Source organism: Nilaparvata lugens, chromosome 3 (assembly GCF_014356525.2).
Source record: "Nilaparvata lugens isolate BPH chromosome 3, ASM1435652v1, whole genome shotgun sequence".
Classification (NCBI taxonomy): domain Eukaryota; kingdom Metazoa; phylum Arthropoda; class Insecta; order Hemiptera; family Delphacidae; genus Nilaparvata; species Nilaparvata lugens.
Window position 1 is genome coordinate 26120830 of NC_052506.1, and position 20621 is coordinate 26141450.

A 20621-nucleotide genomic window follows, 5' to 3' on the forward strand; every position below is an offset into this window, starting at 1 on the left:
GAGGCCCATTAACGGTATAAACTATAAATATGTTCAGACCAAGTGGAACCTTCTAGTAAGGGACTCTCCTTTAATGAAAACCCATACGAATATATCATTTATTTTTAGAGCAAATGCACTTCTGACGCAAATTCGAATTCATTAATATTCAGTCTACAAAGAAATTTGAATTCTGAAATATGAAAATCCATGGATTTTGAAAATAACCTAGATGCTAATTTGAAATTCCATAAAGATATGCTTCGAAAGAATATGATCTCAAAATCTGACCTCCTTCTTCTGAATCAATCACATGAAAGTCACTACGTTTCCGTTATTTCTTATTGGTTGCCATGGCTGGATTTCCCAATAGTCTTGATAGGCCTTTGGGCGCTAGCTCTCAGGGGGCACACGACCAGAGAAAGAAAATAATTCACTTTTAATGAAAATTACCAGTCATAACTCAACTTATTTCTGAATTGACGAAAAAAATCAGGTCAATAAAAAATCTGATTTCGGAATTCATTGGACAAAGTATGCTTAGCAAACTATTTTTCAACATTTATTAGAGGAATAGTTTATTACGTTTTCGACAAATATCTTTTGCGATTAATAGTGGGTAATGTCAGAAACTTCAAGGTAAAACTCTCAAAATGAGAGTAGTATCATAGAGAAATAATAGCATAAGAAGATATTCCATGGTATAGGGCGTTTATGTCGCAACTTTACTGTTATCTCAAACCAATAGTCCACGTAGTTCTTCCTAGTCTCTCATATTATGCCGTTCATACACTCACCCGAACAGTAAAAATCTACAATAATCGACAATAATCGGCTTGAGTTAACAGTAAAAGTTGCGACATAAACGCCCTACACCATGAGATATCTACTTACGCTATTGTTTCTCTATGGTAGTATACTCGTACGAGTATACTACACGAATAAATAGAATCCTATTATATTAAGCGAGCAATTTCTGCATATATTTATATATTGGTTATTTATATGGTTATTTATGTCCAACGGATCTCGAAAACGGTTCTAACGATTTTCACGAAATTTGGAACTTAGTAGGTTTATGATATAAAAATTCGATTGCACTAGGTCTCATCCCTGGGAAACTCGCTGAACGACAAGGATAATTCATCCTTGGAAAAACAGCTGAGACTTTCGTCGTCTGTGGGATGATAAAAAAGTGAGTGAGCGAGTGGGTCTGTGGAAAATCAAAATATCTCATCCCCGAAATTCATAAGCTTAATTATAGCCAGCTTTAAAATATAAACACGATCATTTTAAAGAATTGTGTTCTGTTTATCAATAAATAAAAATAACGAACGAAGCTCGGTGCCCCGATATTTTGTATTGAACTGAGCTCTTAAAAGTTCTACAATCTAGATCACTAAGGTTTACCTTGATCTAAATCTTCTCGAGTTAAGATCAGAAGTCCTAGGTCTCATAATATACTTTCATACCTTCTACCTACCGCATTTCAATCTAACAATTATCCTGCTGCTTTGAATCTAGAACTCATCTCGAATAATAAACAATCATTCACCAGTACAGCTGCCCTCTATCCTGTGAAAAGACAGAGATGTACTTCAATCTTTTCAAATATAGAGGTGAAGGGTTAGGTGATATGAGTGTACTGGACCATTCATCTTGATTTTTTCCTCTTATACCTTCCTCCATATTTCATTCTTGTCTATCATTTTTATTCACTGGACCCTTCATCTACACTTTCGTTCCTTTTTCTTCCTCAATCTTGCCTATCATTTTTATCCACTGGACACTTCATCTTCTTATCTCCTCTTTCTAGCTCAACGATTCTCCATCTTTCATTCTTGTCTCCCATTTCCATTCACTGGACACTCTATCATCTTCTCCTTTTTCCACCTAAACCTTCCTCCTTCTTCCATCCTCGTCTCTCATCTTTATTCACGTACATTATGCGTGCTGCTACATGCGAGCTCGCATCTGGGACATCAATCAGTCGGGCTTTTGTCAGCAGCTAGTCTGAATCAGAATTATTGTGGGCACGCACAGTCGCACACATCTCAGACAGGAAACCAATTCAAAGAGAAAACACTCTCAACAAAACTCAACTCACTGACCTTTGACCTCTGTTACATTGTACAGTCTCACAGAAGTGTAAACCAGATTATTTGTGTTGCATTTCAATAATTTTTGGGAGCACAGAATAGTAGCAGGCTAGAAACATAGAAAAATCGAAACTACAAACTACTAAAGAGTAGTTTTACCACTCTTTACTCCGAGTCGTTTGTATATTCTCTTTGCTATAGTGAGTTCCACGTTATAATGACAGTATTTGATTGACATTGGTGTTGATATCTTTGTTTATCATTCGACAAAACATAAAGCGCTATCCTTTTCTAGCCCCGCAACGTTAAAAGATATTTTTTCAGCAATTTAGAAATATAATTAACCCTCAACTGGTGACCATGGGTCTCACAGACCCATGAAAATTTTTGTTTTCTTATAGTGGCAACCTGCTTCCTCCCAATCCTCTCTACTCCTCAATACTTTCAAGCTGGTGCATTGTGAAAGCCTTGATTGTCTGTCAATCATCTCTCTCCATATTAATAAAATTATTCGAAAAGCATTGATTGTCTGTCAATGTATTACCTCTCTCCATATAAATAAAATTGTTCAATCACAATTAAAAAAATCATTTTTAATCATTGAAAAATATATTTTTTGACGAATTTGATTATTTCAAACAAGAATAAACAGTTGATATTAAATCATATATACTGCTATCAGCTATCATCTATAAAAGGCCGTTGCAAGGCAGATAATTGGCAACTTTGTTCTCCCACCTTTCTACACTGCAATAAAACTTGGACCTCACTATAGACTATCAACTCCAGCTATCAATAGCTACAACTCGTATAGATTCTCATCCACCCAATGCTGAAAATTCTATGTAAATATCACTTTAACTGTTTCAGCCATCCTTGAATTATTTGAATTTGAGTTTGAATTTATTTGTCAAAAGCAAAATACGAAAAAGCTTTGCAAAAAAAATATATATATATCAATGCTTTTCTTAAAACCAATGATGACAGTTCAAAGTAAATCTTACTTGAACTGTGTCAGCATTCCTTGTGAATAACATTGATGCTTATCATTCAACCAATTCTGACAGTAGAAAATGGATCTCACTACAGTATTGTTTGTCGTTTGTGCCAGGCAATGATTTCAATCATATTCCCATGTCATTCTCCACACTCCACACCTGTCATTGTATTCTCACAGATTGTCGTCACACGTCTGACAAGCTTGTTTTGTGTGACACATTCATTGTATGTATAATAGTAATGTTAGCCTATATTTGATGAACAGTTCATTCAGGTAGGTTATGCGTTTTGAATGAGATTATTAGGATTGGATGAGGGGGAGGAGGGAGTGGAGGAGAGGATTCGTGTAGGTTGTGCATCTTGATTCTTGAATGAAATGATTTTATTTCATTCAATTGAAATTTTATTGTTGAAAAATTTTTTTTAGAATTGTATTGAATGAGGGAGAGAAAGAGGAGGTGGAATGAGGAGCAATAGAATGAGGGGATGGAATTGAATTGAATATTTAGAAAAGGACAGAAGTTATAAAAACGGGGAGGAAAGAGGAGGATGAGGAAAATGAGAAATGAATTTTCTGCTAAGTCGGAGAACTTATATATGAGGACTCATGTATGAGAAGAAGAATCACGTTGTACCTCTTATTTGCTTGGTAGAATTGTTGTAGAATATGATAGAATTGGAGTCTAACGAATAAGAAAAATTTCACAATATGAAAGAATACTTCAGAAGCTATAATAAACGGTTTTGTGCTAACTGTAACAACTAGAATAACCTAGTATTTTGAAAGAGTAGAAGGTTGAATAAAATGTAAATCAAAATCTCTTATGAAATCATGTGAAAATCTCTGGCAGAAATAGTTAAAGTATATTGCAAAGGCTAACAATATCGTCAAAAGAATAGGGTAACAGCAGGGAGTATAGCCTATCCCTAAAATCTTATGAACATGACCTCTAGACTGCTTATCGTATATATTCTATTTTTAAATTAGGGATAAGACAAATTTTGGGCGAATGCCTTTTTATTTTCATTCAAAATTTTGTAATTATTTTCAACAAAGGAATGAATAAATTTATTTAAAAAAATTGCAAGACTATCAAAAATGAGGTTATTCATGTCAAAACCTAAAATCCCCTTGATACTAAGAATTCTATGAATTTTGAAAGAAATATCGTAACTGGTAAATTAATATAAATATTATAAATGGTTGAATCATTCACCCTATGCCATTCAGGCTTACCACTCAAGTTACGAAAGTTAATGGTATTGTACATTAGAACATCCACTTAAAACTCAGACTTCTATTAATTTCGACAGCAAAATCATAACTGGTAAATAAATATATTTCAACAGATTTAACTGTTCACCCTACTATGCCATTCAGGCCTACCACTAAAGTTACGAAATTCAATGGTATTGTATATTGAAAACTATATAGATGCCCTCCCTCCCCATGCTATTTAACCCTTGAAGCTCATAACACTCAAAAATCCATGTTAAATGTAGATTACATAACATTATACATAATAATAAGAGTAGTGTAAATGGTTATATTGTACAGGACATAGACATGCTTTTGCCATTTGGGGAATAAGCTTATTCTGAAACTTCAATCTGTTAGAAGTGAAATGAAGACAGCTCCTGTCGAGTCCTATAGTGTGTCAGTATTGGTTCACTGGGAAGCACTAATGTTATTATATATATGAAGTGCTGACAGTTTGAAGTGAATCTGCTGGACATCCTGTTGAAGGAAACAAAAGATTCTCAATCAGCGTCTGTCAATCATCTGGTGAAAATCCTTAACGAGAACGAGCTGTTTGGAAATTCATTCCATCTGTTTCATTTCCTCTAACTTGTCAATAATACAGTTATCATCGTCTCTTTTCGAAGTGAAGGCCTAGATCGCAGTCAGTCCCCACTATGCGGTGCGGTGTGGTAACCATGGCAACAGTCCCTTTACCCCCTCCACTGAACTACCTACCCCTTTACACCCCCCATCCATACAGTCACAGATACGCCCTTGTCTCCCCTTGTTCCAGCACAAAGCACAAAGCCCAGAGCGCCTCTCACAATATCAAACTTTCATCTAGAAACTGAAAGCAAATCATCTGATATTTGTTATGAAACATGTAAATTTGATACGTTCATTCAGAAGGATCATAGGATCGATTTGTCAATAATTCAGGGTAGTAAAAGTTTATAGTTAGGCCTACTCCTGCAGGCTACTTGAAAGTACATGGATATAATAATTTTATAGTCATCAGCATGGTTCAATTGAAAAAAGGCTGTAGACAATCCAGTTTTTCTTAACCTTTAGGTATTCCTGTGATAGGGATATTCCCACAATGTTTATAATGTTGCGTTGGAAAACTACCTACATTACTATAGTAGGCTATTGTAGCGCGTACTATACTTCCCCCCAAGCCCCCAAGAATACACCCCCCTAAATTAAGCTCCCCCTATAACCAAAGAACCCCACCCACCTGAGAATTTGAAGAATTCACGTCCCCCCCTGTATGCACCCCTGCTACATTATAATAATCAAATCAAATTAAGTTTTATTCACAAATTCAGTATACAGTAACTTACATGATGACCCAAAAGTAAGAATGACCAAAATTAATGAGACTTGAAGATTTCTGGAAATAAGTTTCAATTGTTTTATTCAAACCTTCTCATACTAACAGTAGCCTTACAATATTGTTAGCCATAGAAGCCTTCCATAAAGCCATTAGCAGTTGAATATTGTTTTGTTTTTTTTTCATTGCGGATGGTGCTCACATGAGCTTTTTGCATGGGTGATGGAAAGTGTGAAGATGATATGATCAAACGTCCATGCCCACTTTCCTTGCTGGATTACTTCCAATGAGCGATTTGGGGGGAAAGCAGTCCAGTGTTTAGAATTACAATAAGGACAGGCAGACGTTATGAATGGAAGGACTTGGAAGAACAGCTTTCAGCTTTGAACAGTTCAAATTCATCTTCATTATAGCATATATTTTAAGATTTTTTTTCAACAATCTGAATTTCTTCAGGTGAATTAGTAACACTACTGCAAATAAATAAGTATAACGTGATTGTATAAACTGATGGTATAGCGTGTCCTCAGATGAGATAATAAATGACGCACAAGTCCACCTATTCATAGCGTCTGCCTATCCTTATTGTTATTCTAAACAGTGGATCACTCACTGGACTACTTTTCCCATGATCGCTCATTGGACGACACCCCCCAAAAAGCTGTCTCTCCCTAAAATTTGTGTTAATAAAATTTTCCAAAGAAATAGGGGGTTGTCTTTTCACATTAAAAATATCAGTTTGATTTTCCCGAAATCATTGAAACTAAAAATTTAAAATTGATAACATTTTTAATGATTCATTTATTTTATTTATCTTTATTGAATAATATTTTCTATATTAGGCTATATTAGAATATTCTTCAAAAGCATTGATGATACAAATAATATGTTATTGCTAACCTAATTGGAGTATTCGCAGAAATTATCAATATTTGATTGAATATTCGAGCCCTGAATAATTTGAATATGTAGTCCACATGCCTACATCAATCAATTTTTGCAGTACGGTTTTCAACTTTCCACAAAAAGACAAACCATTGTTTAAAATAATACTTTACCTTAAAGATCTGTGTCTATGATGTTTCATTGAATCAATTAAACAATATGTTTTACTTTAGCTATAATGAAGGCATTCAATTAAGGTTTTCAATAAAAGAAGACGAAATTCCGAATATGAAAGTTTATTGAAATAGTCAAGCAAATTAACAGATAGAAGTATTTGAAACATGAATGATTTAGTTACATAATCACAATTCACAAACAAATAGCGTACATTAAACATGAATATGAATACAACCTTATAAGTAGTGTACATGAGAGTTTATAATGAATAGAATTTGAAATTTCATGCACACTAGACTATTCACGAAAATTGAAAATGACATTCAGTCTTAATATAACAATTATATTGAGGGATTTATGGCATCATTTTCACATTTACACTATTAATAATTATCTTCATGAAGGATGAAGAAAAAAAACTAGGAACTTCAAAAGAAAGCTATTTTCAAATGAAAAAAATGTGTTAGTTAATACAATATTTTAGTATTGATTGCAACACCAGTGATGCAGTGAAGAATCCATGTTATAGCTTAGTATTATGAGGATTTTATTAGATACCTACAACTAGGTGGGCTGGAAAGATGTCTAGAGAGAAAGATACTAGACATCTTGGAATAACTGTCTAAAGAGAATAGATTACATCATGAAAACTGACCAATACCTCGAATATAATACAGTATACAGACTCAAAATATATACAATAATAGACTTCTCAATGAAAAATGTACAAATAACAAATAATCTCAAATATATTTTTTTTAATAAATCAACAATGTTGAGCACTTATAATATTCTGAACAATGTTAAAAAAGATATGCGAAATTTTTCATTTGGATACACTGAGGTGTAATGAACATCAAAGCAGCAATGAATTCATGCAATTATGAACAAAATTTGGTACAGTATAATTCAATTGATTAGGATTATATTGTTAGAAATACAAAATCATTGCAATTCAATCCTATATGCTATGAAGTATATTCCCCCGCAATGAATTCATGAAATTATTTAAAAAAAGTGTAGTACAGTATTTTCAATTGATTAGGATTATGTTGGAAATGCGAAATCATTGTAATTTAATCCTATATGCGATGATGTATATTCCCCGATTTCACCATAAGCGAAGAGGAAATATTCTATTTTGAAATGTATTCATGCTTAAGCCACGCAAAATTCAAACACATAAATTTTTGACAAGTAGCTTGAATATTTTTCAACTGTTAATCTATTAATAATTCATTTCATAAAAGTTCAAAGAAAATAGAGGAAATAGTAATTATTCAAGTTGACAAATATGTATTATTCTGAAAGGGATAAAACTTTTTTTAAGAGATAACTTATATTTTAAGTAAGTATATAAAAATATTGTATAATTACTCAGAGAGGCCGGTCTCATAAGATGACAAACTATCCGTCAAAAAACTGAAAAAAATCTACTCATCTGAGTAATTTTCATGACTTCAGCTACTGTAATTAGATGTTGAAGTAATGCATACTAGAAGAGGGTTAACTCCGGATTGAGAAATAATCAAGTGACTTATCAATATTCAATCTCATTAGCTGCTATTAAAAAATCCAGATCTGAAAGGTTAATTACAAAAAGTGTACTGATAACAATATTGTAGGAACATACTAGGAATGTAATAATTAACTGTTTAGTCAAGGTTGAAGCAGTCTTAGAACTCTTTTACAGAATCTCATCCAAAAATCTGAAAATGTAGACTATGTGTGATAGGAATATTGGCTCTTTATTACAGAAACAGTATAATAAAAATTACAAGTTTATTGATGTATGTGATTTTGAAATAATGATCTCATAATATACAGTTAGTTTCAAACTTAAGCAAAGTGAACGAAATAGTGAATAGAACGAAATAGTGCATGTAATATGAACATGTACACATCCAATAGTTCAGGTACAATACTTATTAGTTCATAGAAACTAAAAAGTTGAAATCGATTTTGTTTTTCAAAACATTAAACTTATTCAATTTTGCTGAGAATATACATAGATAAAATACCAATATATTTTGTAAAGTTGAATCATTTTGGTAAGTTGATTTGCATATTACTAAATATCAGCATAAGCTTTACCTAAAAGAAAAGAGTGCTTTTAGATATCACGTTAATCAATATTAGAATTTGGTCTTTAAGTAGAACCATTTAGCAAAATATTTCCAGAGTATTTTTTCATTACAATATTGAAGAGAGCTGGAACACAAGAAGTAACTTCACAATAATCTACATAGGTACCAGCTAAACTGGAGATGCCTCAGGAGTGGTACCGGTACTTTCAAAAGTGGCAAAACCTACGTATTCAAACACTCTATTTACACGATTTTTTTTATTTAAAACATGACATATTCTCATCTTGTTTCTTCAGGATTATCATGTTGGCAGTGTTTCGTTCAACAACAAATGTATTATAGATAGAATGTCATGGATTTTGAAAGTAGACATTGATAAAAACCTTAATATAGTTTATTTTTGGCATGGCTGTAACACTTGTTTACCATCAATATTATTCTAAAGATATTTTGTTAACACAACCTCAATTACATGTGTATTATGAAAACTTAATTTTATATTTTATGATCCAACACATTAGAATCCTTCCTATTGTAGTACATTTCATACGAGAAAAAATGCAGTTGACTTATCGACTAAATTACAAATATAGAGTTTATAAATCATCTAGGGAGCTACAGTATATTGACATCAAAATAATTTTCAAATTTATAGCTAAAATGCGCTACCTACACATATCGATTCTTGAATATACAATGCTTTTTATACAATCCTCCTTTCTGAATAATAATCGTTTCTACAAAAAATAACAGAGAGTTTCGGTACAGACACAACATTCATAGAGTTGACTTTTACCTTTCATTTCGGTACGTGGAAAACCAAGAAAAATTGGGTCCATGTTCTAGAAACAATTTGATATGCAAATGGAGCAATTTGCTCTCATATGTTTTGAAATTCTCCATTTTCAAGTTGTAAATGATTGGGCTAATCATTTCAAAGTTGAAAACTTTCTGATACAGTGTGTATTGTCAAATATTAGAAATTCTCCTCAACGTATAAATAAGTCAAATAGGAGCAGTCAATTTTCCATTGAAGGAATTCATATTTTTATCAATATTATTTCTTTATTGTTAATTCATTAGAGATTAGACTATGGGTTTCTTTAGGAAGTACCTGAATTAGATATATTTCCAGTATTTATGAATTCGATTTTTTTAATATAATTTTTATTTAATCATAGAGTTTATGAGAGTTTCCAACATACACGAGTGTTTCCAGCATACTACCTAGATTTCTAGTTTAAAGTAGGTATATTAATCTCTTCTCCAAAATGTCAAATTTCAATAGCTATAATATTCTATTTGGTGTGTGCGATTAGAGATACAATTCACTTAACAGTAATACCAATATTATTTACAGCACCTTTTCTATTTGTGAATAAGTTTGTTGAAGTGCGATGAAAATTTAAATCATGTACTTTTGGGTAATATTGGTCTAGAGAAAATGTCACTGAACATCGGAAAATGTTACTATCAAAGTAACAAAAATATTATATTCATCAGACTTGGGTTCGGAAGACATGATGGAATGGACTAAAATGATCAACTTTCTGTTTTTATTACAATTATTATTTTCATATAGGTTAAAAGACTATTAATTTTTTACATATTAAGAGAAATGTTGAAGATAGAATATTTAGTTTTTTTTGTTTTAAACTCAAACAATAAGAGTATTTTCCCAAGCACAAGAGCATATCAAGCAAGTACTAATAGTATGAGGTATGTTGGAAGTATGGATTATTTCTATATTTTATATTCTGAATATGGAAACCAATTGAACACATCTGAAAAGATATCATCATGGAATCAAAGATTGATCATGGAAAGATGAGACAAATTATTCTCAATCTATTGATTAATATCGTACATAATTGTTGGACCTTGGACTCAATTTGGAGGGACACGTTTATGATATTTCAAACAAAAATTTACAATCTGTTAATGTTGTCAACTGATATTTCATGTTATTAATAAAATTAATAATTGTTCTAGCATTATAATCAAATAGGTTTACAATATCTGGCTCAAAGCTACTTTAATTTTAATAAATGCATCAAATACGATTCATACCACAGTTATTTTAAATTACTACACTCTACATGGAAATGACTGTAGTGAAATATATACCATATATCATCTCTACAGGCCACACAAATATAATAATATATAGTTTGTACAATCAGTTACCAATCACAACCATGAAATTATTCCAATAGCATATTTTCAAACAATAGGGAATCTATAACAATCAGCAATTGAACACTACACTGCGTAATAAAAGGACTATACTAATCTAGGCTATCAATATATATCAGTTATTAATGTGATTTTCAAATATGCTGCATAAAACTATAAATTCATTCATCCGAACTAAATATAGTTTTCCTCAATTACACGTTTATTTCCAATTTCAACGCTTTAAGATAATGAATTTATTAGTAGATATACATATTCACAACACTAATTATAAAGAGCTGGTGTTTTTACCTGAGTAAAACCTATTAATATACCTAGTACAAGATGTAAAAGATATATCTCGCTAATTGTTACAATGGAAGATGAATCTTTGAAGAATATTTCTCATGTTAGACTATTTTACTGTTGATAAATACAGGAGATTATTCATGCTACGATTAATTCTGGGCAACTTTTAATACTGTATTTTCAAATTTTTATGCTCTAGGAAAATTTAATACTTCTTTATTATGTTTATTTGAAATATGATTCATAAAGGTATTGCGTTCAATCGATAATTCCTGGTCCTGACTTTGAAAAGAAAAATGAGATATAATAATCTCTTTGAATTGGTCATTGGTTGAACCTATTTCTCAACAATATCAATTTAGCATTCGATCCTTTGGTACACAAAGTCTCATAACACTTATTGCACTCAAGGAGCTTTTTTATTTCCAAAATCAGGGCCAGAACTACTGAAGAAATCATTGTATTCATGAATACAATACGTTTCTCTACTCCATGTTGATCTCCCCAACTATTTAGTAATTGAGTTGGAATAGAAGTCTCCTACAATTATAATTAAAAATTTTTTCATCATCCACGATTAATAATAGAATAACTGACGTATCGTATCCAATTCAATGTGTTGATCAAAATATTTTAACGCTAATTGATTTGAAATATGATCCTAAACATTCAATGTAGGAAAAATAGTTACATAGGTTTAAAACGAAAACGATACATTTTTATATAAAATATGTTCAAAATAGGTTTTATAAATTTACTGGTTTCGGCTAACTCAGACTCAATGTTCTCATCTAGAATATTGTCACCATTGCCAGAAATAAAACATTGGGAATAGTTCTCTAAAAATAATCAAATAAGTCATTTTTAACGACTTACAAATAACTTGGTGCATTCATCATGAGTCTGAAACTCAAATAGTTTACCTACCTTGAGAGTAAAGTTATAAAAGTCTTATGCAACAATGAATCAAAAAAGAGAGGTGAAGTTAACTCAAACAATCAAATATGAGAGATTATTCAATTCTTGAAAGATCCACATTATTCTAATATTTCAACAAATATTTGATACATTAACAGAATAAGCTAAAAATCGTTAAATTTCATTACTTCTAATTTTTTTTCAAATGAATGATTAGGCTAGATACATTCTTATGAAAATTGACAGAACTATCCCCAACGATATACTCTGCAATCAATCTCCTAACTATTCAGAGTCCAGTCTAAAAATTGGTTCAGTCATGAAATCTAAACAGCTACTCAAAAACTAAAAAGTCAAAAATATGTTGGAAAAACCTAGTAGTTATATTATTATAAAAAATCTGGTCCGCTAGAATTTCTCAAGACTTTTATATACATAGCTTCCGCCTGCAGCCTTCAAAAGTCTGATAAAAGTTATCTATATTTATCAATACTACTGACAGAGTATTCTGTTTCCATTCATTGATTCATTTCTAATATTCATCCAAATACCGTACTGAATGAGAAGCATCTATAACATTTTTAGTAGGAGCATATTGATTCCAATTATATACCGTAATATACCATACAGATATTTTTAGATCTATAGTATTACTATTTATGGTAGCCCGTACCCTAAACCCTAGACTACGAGTTGGTTCAATGACTTATTTAAAGGAGTATAACTTTCAATAGTACTGTAATATACTAGCCTAGAATGACATTTGCGTTCATATTCATATTATTTCAAAGCATTGCATACAGAGAGCGTTCTTTCAAACAATTACCTTAGCGTCGGCAACACGAATAATACAGTACAGTATTACCACTCACATAACGGTAGATTACTTTATTCTCTATTAATTTAATACCAATGCAATTTCGTTTTAATTACTAAAAATGAAAGGATCTTTAAAAAAATGATGAATTTTGAATTTAAATCACACAGATAAATGATGAGATGGCGTTTCAAATAAAATTAATTAAAAAAGTGAAATTCAAAAAAAATTATCAACAATCTTGTTGTATCACAAATAAGAAAAACCGACTAGATTAAGCGAATTAAAAAAAAATCTTGTTAGAAAAGAACAGGTCTACTTAAAAGTTAATCAATAATATGTTGTTACGGTTCTGTATTGCTTGACATCCACAATAAAATCAATTCAGATAAATGTTATAATTTTGAAATAGGAAAATATTTTGAACCAGGCTAATATATCAAACATGTTTGTAGAATTCGATTTTCATAGTTGATCGTAATTATTAATTATTGGAATCAAATAGGATATCATCAACACTTCTTGATACCCAGATTGATACAAGTTCTACATTAATTTCATAAATGGCACACAAATAGATACTTTTAAAGTACCGAATTTTCTTTTTAAATATTTTTTTACAATATATTATACAAGAACACAATGCTACAATTTGTCAAGTTAGGAAATTATTTACATAAATGAGTAATACAGCGATGAGAAGAATGTCCATTAGAGCTGCTTATCAAGAATTAAAAATTAAACATATCATTTTTCCAAATATAACAATAACAGATTATTATTTGATTCTTAGGCCACGTCTATGAGGAAAATAAATATATTCATAAATTACTCATTAAATGAGACACGTTATACTTACCATTGTAGGTAACATATTAAAATACTGACAAACCTTCGATATCATGAATGAACAAAAATGAGGAAAATTGGTGTGGTATTTACGATCACTTTGATCTTTGGCATTATATTTCGTTATGGGACTTCTGTTCTGTAAGAAGTTTCCATTTTTCTTCTGTTCTGTGAGAAGTTTTCAGTTTGGGTTTTCATCATCTATCACCTGACCCAGGTCTACTGCAAGAGAAAAAGATGAATTAGCTTAATGAGCTTATACAGCACAAAATTAAACAATTTTTTAAGATGAATAGCCTAGGAAATAGTTTCATCAAAACAGTAGTAAGAAATCATAAACTAAGAGAAAATAATGAATACATATCAATGTATTTTTGTTGTTATGAATATAAAATAATAATGCAAGAAAAGAATGAACGAACATGAAGAGGATTGAGATTAGGGTAAAGAATACAAAAATAGGAGTGAATAGTATAAAAAATAATTCCAGTAAAAAAGTAAATTCGTATGGCTTTTGTTGGTGGGGAGTCCCTTGCGGGAAGGTCCCACCGCCTGAATATATAATTAAAGCCGTCAATGGGCCTTACGACTGTCATACTTCAGCCGGGACCGACAATTTAACGTGCCCATCCGATAACACTTTTCCAGTAACTTAGGTAAGATAAGTTAAGCGATTCATCGTACAAATAAAAAGCAATGGGATCACAGCATGAATCAATAAAACATGAAGATAAAATTAGCTTGAATTGTTGTGGTTTGAAGAGAAATCCACAAAGGAACAGTCGAATACAAATAATGAATAGGCCTACTCTCAAATCTAATAACATCTTAACATGCTTAAATAATAAACTGTCATTTCCAAGATTATGACTAATGAAAAAAATTATTATTCATGTTGAATATAATTTTATACTGTTTATAACAAATTTAGACGTTTATGAATAGCCTATAATTGGTATTTATAATTGCTGTTAATATAATAACTTTGTTCAACTCTCGAGCAAGTGAATAACGTGTAAAAGTTATATTTTCACATAGATATCAACTACTCTACAATATAAGTGATATATTGTTTATACTGTTAAAAAGAAGACAAATACAGGGAATAGAGGGCAGATACAACAATACTGGTTTCCTGTGGCAGTACAATTCGAGAAAATTGTAAAGCACTACTGTTGTTTTTATTTGTTCAAATTTTGATCTATTGATTAAATGGTTTATTTTTTCTATTAGATTTTGAAGATTGATACTCGTTGCAGCACAATAACCTCAGGTTTTGCTAGCAACGCATATACGGCTATGTTGAGAAAAATAATTATTTCATGTTTATTTTCAAATTAAGTATTTTAAAAGTGTTCTTGTTTTAAAAAAAATATGGTATTATGGTAAATGAAGAATTTGAATTTGAAAAAAGAAGAAACTTTAAAAATATGATTCATGGTGACATTATAACCATTAACCATGAATTTATAGTTTAGGTATGTAACATGAACTGAACTGATGTTGATGTCTGAACTGATGTTGAGTCACAATTATGTAAATATAACAATAAAAAAAATACAGAATAACAGTTTAAATTCGAAAAATACACAAACAAATATTATTAGCTTGTTAAATATTTTCCCAAATGAACAACAAACAATCTCTAGCAAAATGTATGTGTTTCCACAATTAAAAATTAAACGCTTTCGAATAAATACGCGCCAATCACCTGTTTTGTGTTGTACCAAATGGAACGTGTTTTCCCTGCAATAAACCAAACGTTTTCGGGAAGATATTTGACAATTACCTGCAAAGTGAAACCTGGGGTCGGTGGCCGAATCCTACATGTAGACGGGCTTCATCTTGTAGGCGCGTTTCCAGATCTCGCAGAGGCAGACGGTGGAGTGGAAGCGGTAGAAGATGGCGAGCGGCATGGACACGTGGGTGATGATGGTCCATGCCCACAGGCCGTAGAAGTGCAGCTGGATGGGGTGGCTCTCGGCACGTGACTTCTCCAGCGTGTTGATGGCCCACATCGCCAGATTCGTCACCAGCAGGAAGGTCACGATCTCGCGGCCCGGTTTTCTGTGGATTTGCTCCGGGGTTACGCAGGACCTTGAATGAGAAAACAACGTTGCTTCTATTTCCACCCAAAAGGATAATAATAAAGAATAGTATTTTTAATGTTGAGTAGTATATAGAATAGCTAGAATAGATTGTCGAGAAAGGAATAATAAGAAGGTAAACACCACAAATTCATTCCATTAGCCACGCACAAGCAACAAGTTTACTTCATCCGAAGTTGAAAAATTGACTTCTTGTTGAGATCAAATGAGTTTCATCAGAGACAAACAAATAGTTACGCTTACGCTTATCCTTTCTCTAAGGTTTTATTCACTTCAGTGGTTGAGAGTGAGCGCAACGTGCATTTGTTGTTTTCAGAGAAATTTCCGATTTTTCACATTTGTTTTTTGCATGGAAAATTATATCAAGGAAACACTAAATAATTCATAGAAAATCAGCCATATTTTCACTTTCGAACATTTCTAGTATGTATTGTCATATAAAATACAAGCATAATAATATAACATATTAATAATTCATGAATTGGTACTAGATCGTGATTTTTATTGCAATAATTGGAGGAGGCCAAGAAACATAATGAATATTACTCAAATCTACACAATCAGACCCGGTTGCACAACCGGTTAAATTTTAATGGTGATTGATTCCACGAGAAACAATCAGAGAAGGCTTTTTCAAAAAGGAGGCTTCTCTGATTGGTTCTCGTGAACTCAATTACGATTGAAATTTAACCAGCTTTTGTGCAACCGGCACTCAATGTTGATAAGGATAACCACTAATGAATCGAATATACGAACGGCGTAATTACCTACTTGATGCATAGAGATAACAAGAACTAATATTATATCACAGAATTTTGAGAAAATTTATTTTAGGAATTTTGAAAATATATATAGGCAGGCCTATTTAACTTCTGTGGATAAATGGGAACATATTACTGTATGCATTTAAGCGTATGAATAGGGATGGAAACCAATGTATTAATAAAGATACGGGCGGAAATTATTACTTTCTTGATGAATCACGATATCAAGAACAAATATGATCTGATACAGTATTTTCATGAATTTGGAAAATTTATGAGTTCATTGTAGACGATAAGACTAAGATGTATAATTTATGCATTTATTTAAGAGCTAATAAATTGAAGAAGACGGAAACATATGCATTCGAGAGTATGACTGGGGATGAAAACCAATGAATTAAAAATGGTACGGACGGAAATCACCTTCTTGATGTATCGAGATATCAAGAACATAATTATGGTATGAGACAGTGTTTTCATGAATTTGTAAAATCTTCAAGTTCATTTTAGAGGATAAGACTAAGATGTTCATTCTTAAGACTAAGATGTACAATTTATGCATTCAAGTGGTGATGAATTGAAGGAGATAAATGACAATTATTACCTTCTTGAGGCATCGAGCACAAACATGGTCTGACACAATGTCTGGAGGAGTGAAGCACAGGCGGTGACGAGGACGAGCAGGGTGTTCTCCTCAATGGTGAAGTGGCCTCCGATGATCGTGAATGTGCTGTAGATGAACATCCCGGTCTGGGCTCCAATCAGCAGGATGTTGTCCAGCTCTAGATTGCGGGCTCCGTCGTACTTCAACTGTCGAACCTGTGATCATATTTTTGAATGTATTCGATGTCATTAAAAATATTACTATTAGATTCGTAATGTATTTGATGTTATGAATATATTGTTGTTATAATAGTTGCATAAATTATCTTATGTTATGAGTTGTTTTCTGTTTTGAAAATTGTGTTAGAAAACTTTTCCATTTACAGTGGAGTTTTATTATCAAATAACTTTGGAATTCAAAGAGGAATTTTAGTAAATAAATTTTACATTTACAGTGGAATTTTAGTAAATAACTTGAGTGTGCAATAACAAGGGTCATTTTTTTCAACCTCCGTTCACATTATCATAAGACACAGAGCTGAAGCGGTAGGGGGTGATTTCCACAGAGCTGAAAAGCTTGTCATCGCTGCGGCCAGATCATCAGCATAAATTGTCATCATCACGGTTCAGCATAAATCTAGCAAATAATTATTCAAGTTTACGCAGGAAACGTTATGAGTGAGGATATTGTGCGTTAATGGTGTAGGAAAATTGAGGACGTCCGGAATTGTTGAGATCTGCGACAACTCAGCCTCACAGTGCTGGTGCAAACAAATTCTCCAGCAAATCAAATGGGATAATTTCTACCATACAAACCTGCTTGGCCTCTAGTAATTTATACATTTTCCCCAAACTTATGACATGACTTTGACTTTGAGGGCAGAGCTTCCAAAATAACAGTGAGCTCCAAAACAACGTCATAACCGAGTTAAACTCATTTGTGCGGCAGCACTTCATGCTTTGGTTGGCTGGTGCACTGGTATGACAAATGCCTCAACCATCACAGCAATTATGTTGAAGAATAATAATTATTCTTATAATATTATTATAAGTGTGAGTAGCTACTAGTGAAGAAATTATTATTTTACATACATTTGATTTTTCATTTATGGTCAATAGGAGGTTGAAAAAAATGATCCTCGTATAAATAATGAAGTATAAAAGTTGAATTGAGAACTGACCTGTATCATTCCGAAGAGCGTTGCTATGGTGGTCATAGCATAGAGCGACAGTTCGCAGATGGTGAGCTCCATGACGGCGAAACTGACCAGTTCAGGTCGCGAGATGAGCACGAAGAACAGGATCAGAGAGATGATGGTGAGCACCAGCGTCAGGATGCCAACGAACAGGCCTTTGTGCGCCTGCGCACAGTCCACCGAGTAGTGGTGGGGGGATCGCTTGTAGTGAGATAGAGCTGCGATCTAAGGAGCAAAGTAACAAAGATGAATTTGGAATGTAATATTGTAGTATTTAGGTTTTTGTAATATGGAAAAGTGTTGTATAATTTATTACATAGGAGTCGAATAGCTGGATACAACTCATCTGTGGCTTATTGCATGTTAAAATACAAACTGATAATATAAGTAGTCTGCTGGTCCTGGTAATTAGAATGAGAAATTATTGAAATATTAGCTTGTATTTTCCCATGCAACATGACCAAGGTTGATAAAATGTTATTACCATCCATAGTAAGCGTGGAAGAGGTAAATCGGTCCAGGGATCAATGTGTGTATCCGTGACTGGAGGTTACAACAGCAGTATTCAAATTCAAGCAGGTAGTTAGGGTAGGAAAGTTTGATAAATCACTGAGGAATTGATACAAACTTGTAGAATAATGTTAGTATCGTAACAGTATAACTCTTGTAGAGGTGTATGCCTTGGCTTAGTGTTAGGATTTAGAGAGAAAAATAATTTGCAGTTTTGATTTCAATAATTTTGTAGTGGTGAATAATAATTGCCTAAGATAAATTGTGAGAAATGAATAAGATAATCTTATAGCTTTCAAAATTTTCGAGCATCATTAAGATTAGGGTTGGACACTTCTCACTAGAGTGGAAAGCGTTCTGTAATCTTTAGTGAGTATTCAACACTTCATGATACGCCTAGTTTCCTCTCTGAAAGCAGTGAATCGAGTGAACTTGTTTGTCAACTTGGCAACTGGTATGATTACAGAATCACTCTTTTCTCGTTTTAATTGCCTAAACTGGATCACCATCTTTCTCTAATGTTAGTTCGCCCCTCCAGGCGAAAACGAAATAAGATTTAATTCTCGTATAGTTATTAGTTATATATGAGTTATCAAGTTATATCAGTTGTATTTCCAGTAAATTAGTTCTAGTTTTATTATTGATAGTATCGATACTGAAATTCGCCGGCAGGATAGCCGAGTCGACTAAGGCGTTGCACCCTTCAGTCTGCTAGTGCTACTTGGTCGTGGGTTCGAATCCTGCCGAATCCTATCGATTAGGCATGGACGTTTATCATCTCATAATTCACCCTCGCATTTCTTATTACCCAGACCCAGGCACAAGCAAAAAGCTCATGAGGGCATCATCCGCAATAAAAAAATACAAACGATATTTTAATGCCGATATTACTGGTGCACTCGAAGCAGTGTCCCCTTGACTTATCACATACATTCAAATGTGTAGATCATAACAATTAAATCAAAAAGCTATCTCTCTTCTCCTCCTTATTACCTTGTCAAAGCGCTCGTTGACAGGATGCAGTGGTGGCAACGAGACTCGAGTGATGTTCTTCCACATGACATAGAGAATGGCGGCGCAGATGAGGCTGTACTCGATGGTGCAGGGGAAGAGGAAGGGGCTGGCGTCCTGCACCAGGGAGCCGATGATGTTGGTGCGCCGGCACTCGTAGAGGTGGTGGGGTCCTCCCTTCAGGCCGCGGGCTACCCGGTGCAGGACGGGGGCCACCGTCGTTGTCGACGTCAGCTTGTTGAAGACTGCCAACCAGATGCAAAATTGGTTCAGAAGGGATTATAGATTATAGTACAGAGTTAAAGATATAATAAAAGATGTCCCCCGAAAGTTGTAACAGCCGAAGACCATAGATTGTAGGCCTACATGAAATTTGCAACAAAAAAGTCCAGTTGAATCTTCTTATATCGTTTATATCTTCTTATATCGACCTTAGTTTTCAAGATAGATTTTTCGATATTTCTGCCAAACGTATTAGTCAAAAAATCTAATTTCAAGTATATGGTTGGAAAGAGGAAATTCAAATAGATTCATATAATTTGTTTCTTTGTTTGATGGT

At 32.8% G+C, this 20621-nt stretch overlaps 1 protein-coding gene across 1 annotated transcript in view; it reads right to left on the reverse strand.

Moving 5' to 3' along the window:
* Positions 1 to 6818: 6818 nt before the first annotated feature.
* LOC111044955 (proton channel OtopLc-like) overlaps positions 6819 to 20621 on the reverse strand; it is a 57414-nt gene continuing 43611 nt past the window's right edge. Inside the window, 5 exon segments of the mRNA XM_039423410.1 lie at positions 6819 to 14092; positions 15660 to 15967; positions 17347 to 17561; positions 18527 to 18766; positions 20045 to 20307. Of these exon segments, the coding sequence (XP_039279344.1) occupies positions 15694 to 15967; positions 17347 to 17561; positions 18527 to 18766; positions 20045 to 20307 (992 nt within the window). The 3' untranslated portion in view covers positions 6819 to 14092; positions 15660 to 15693.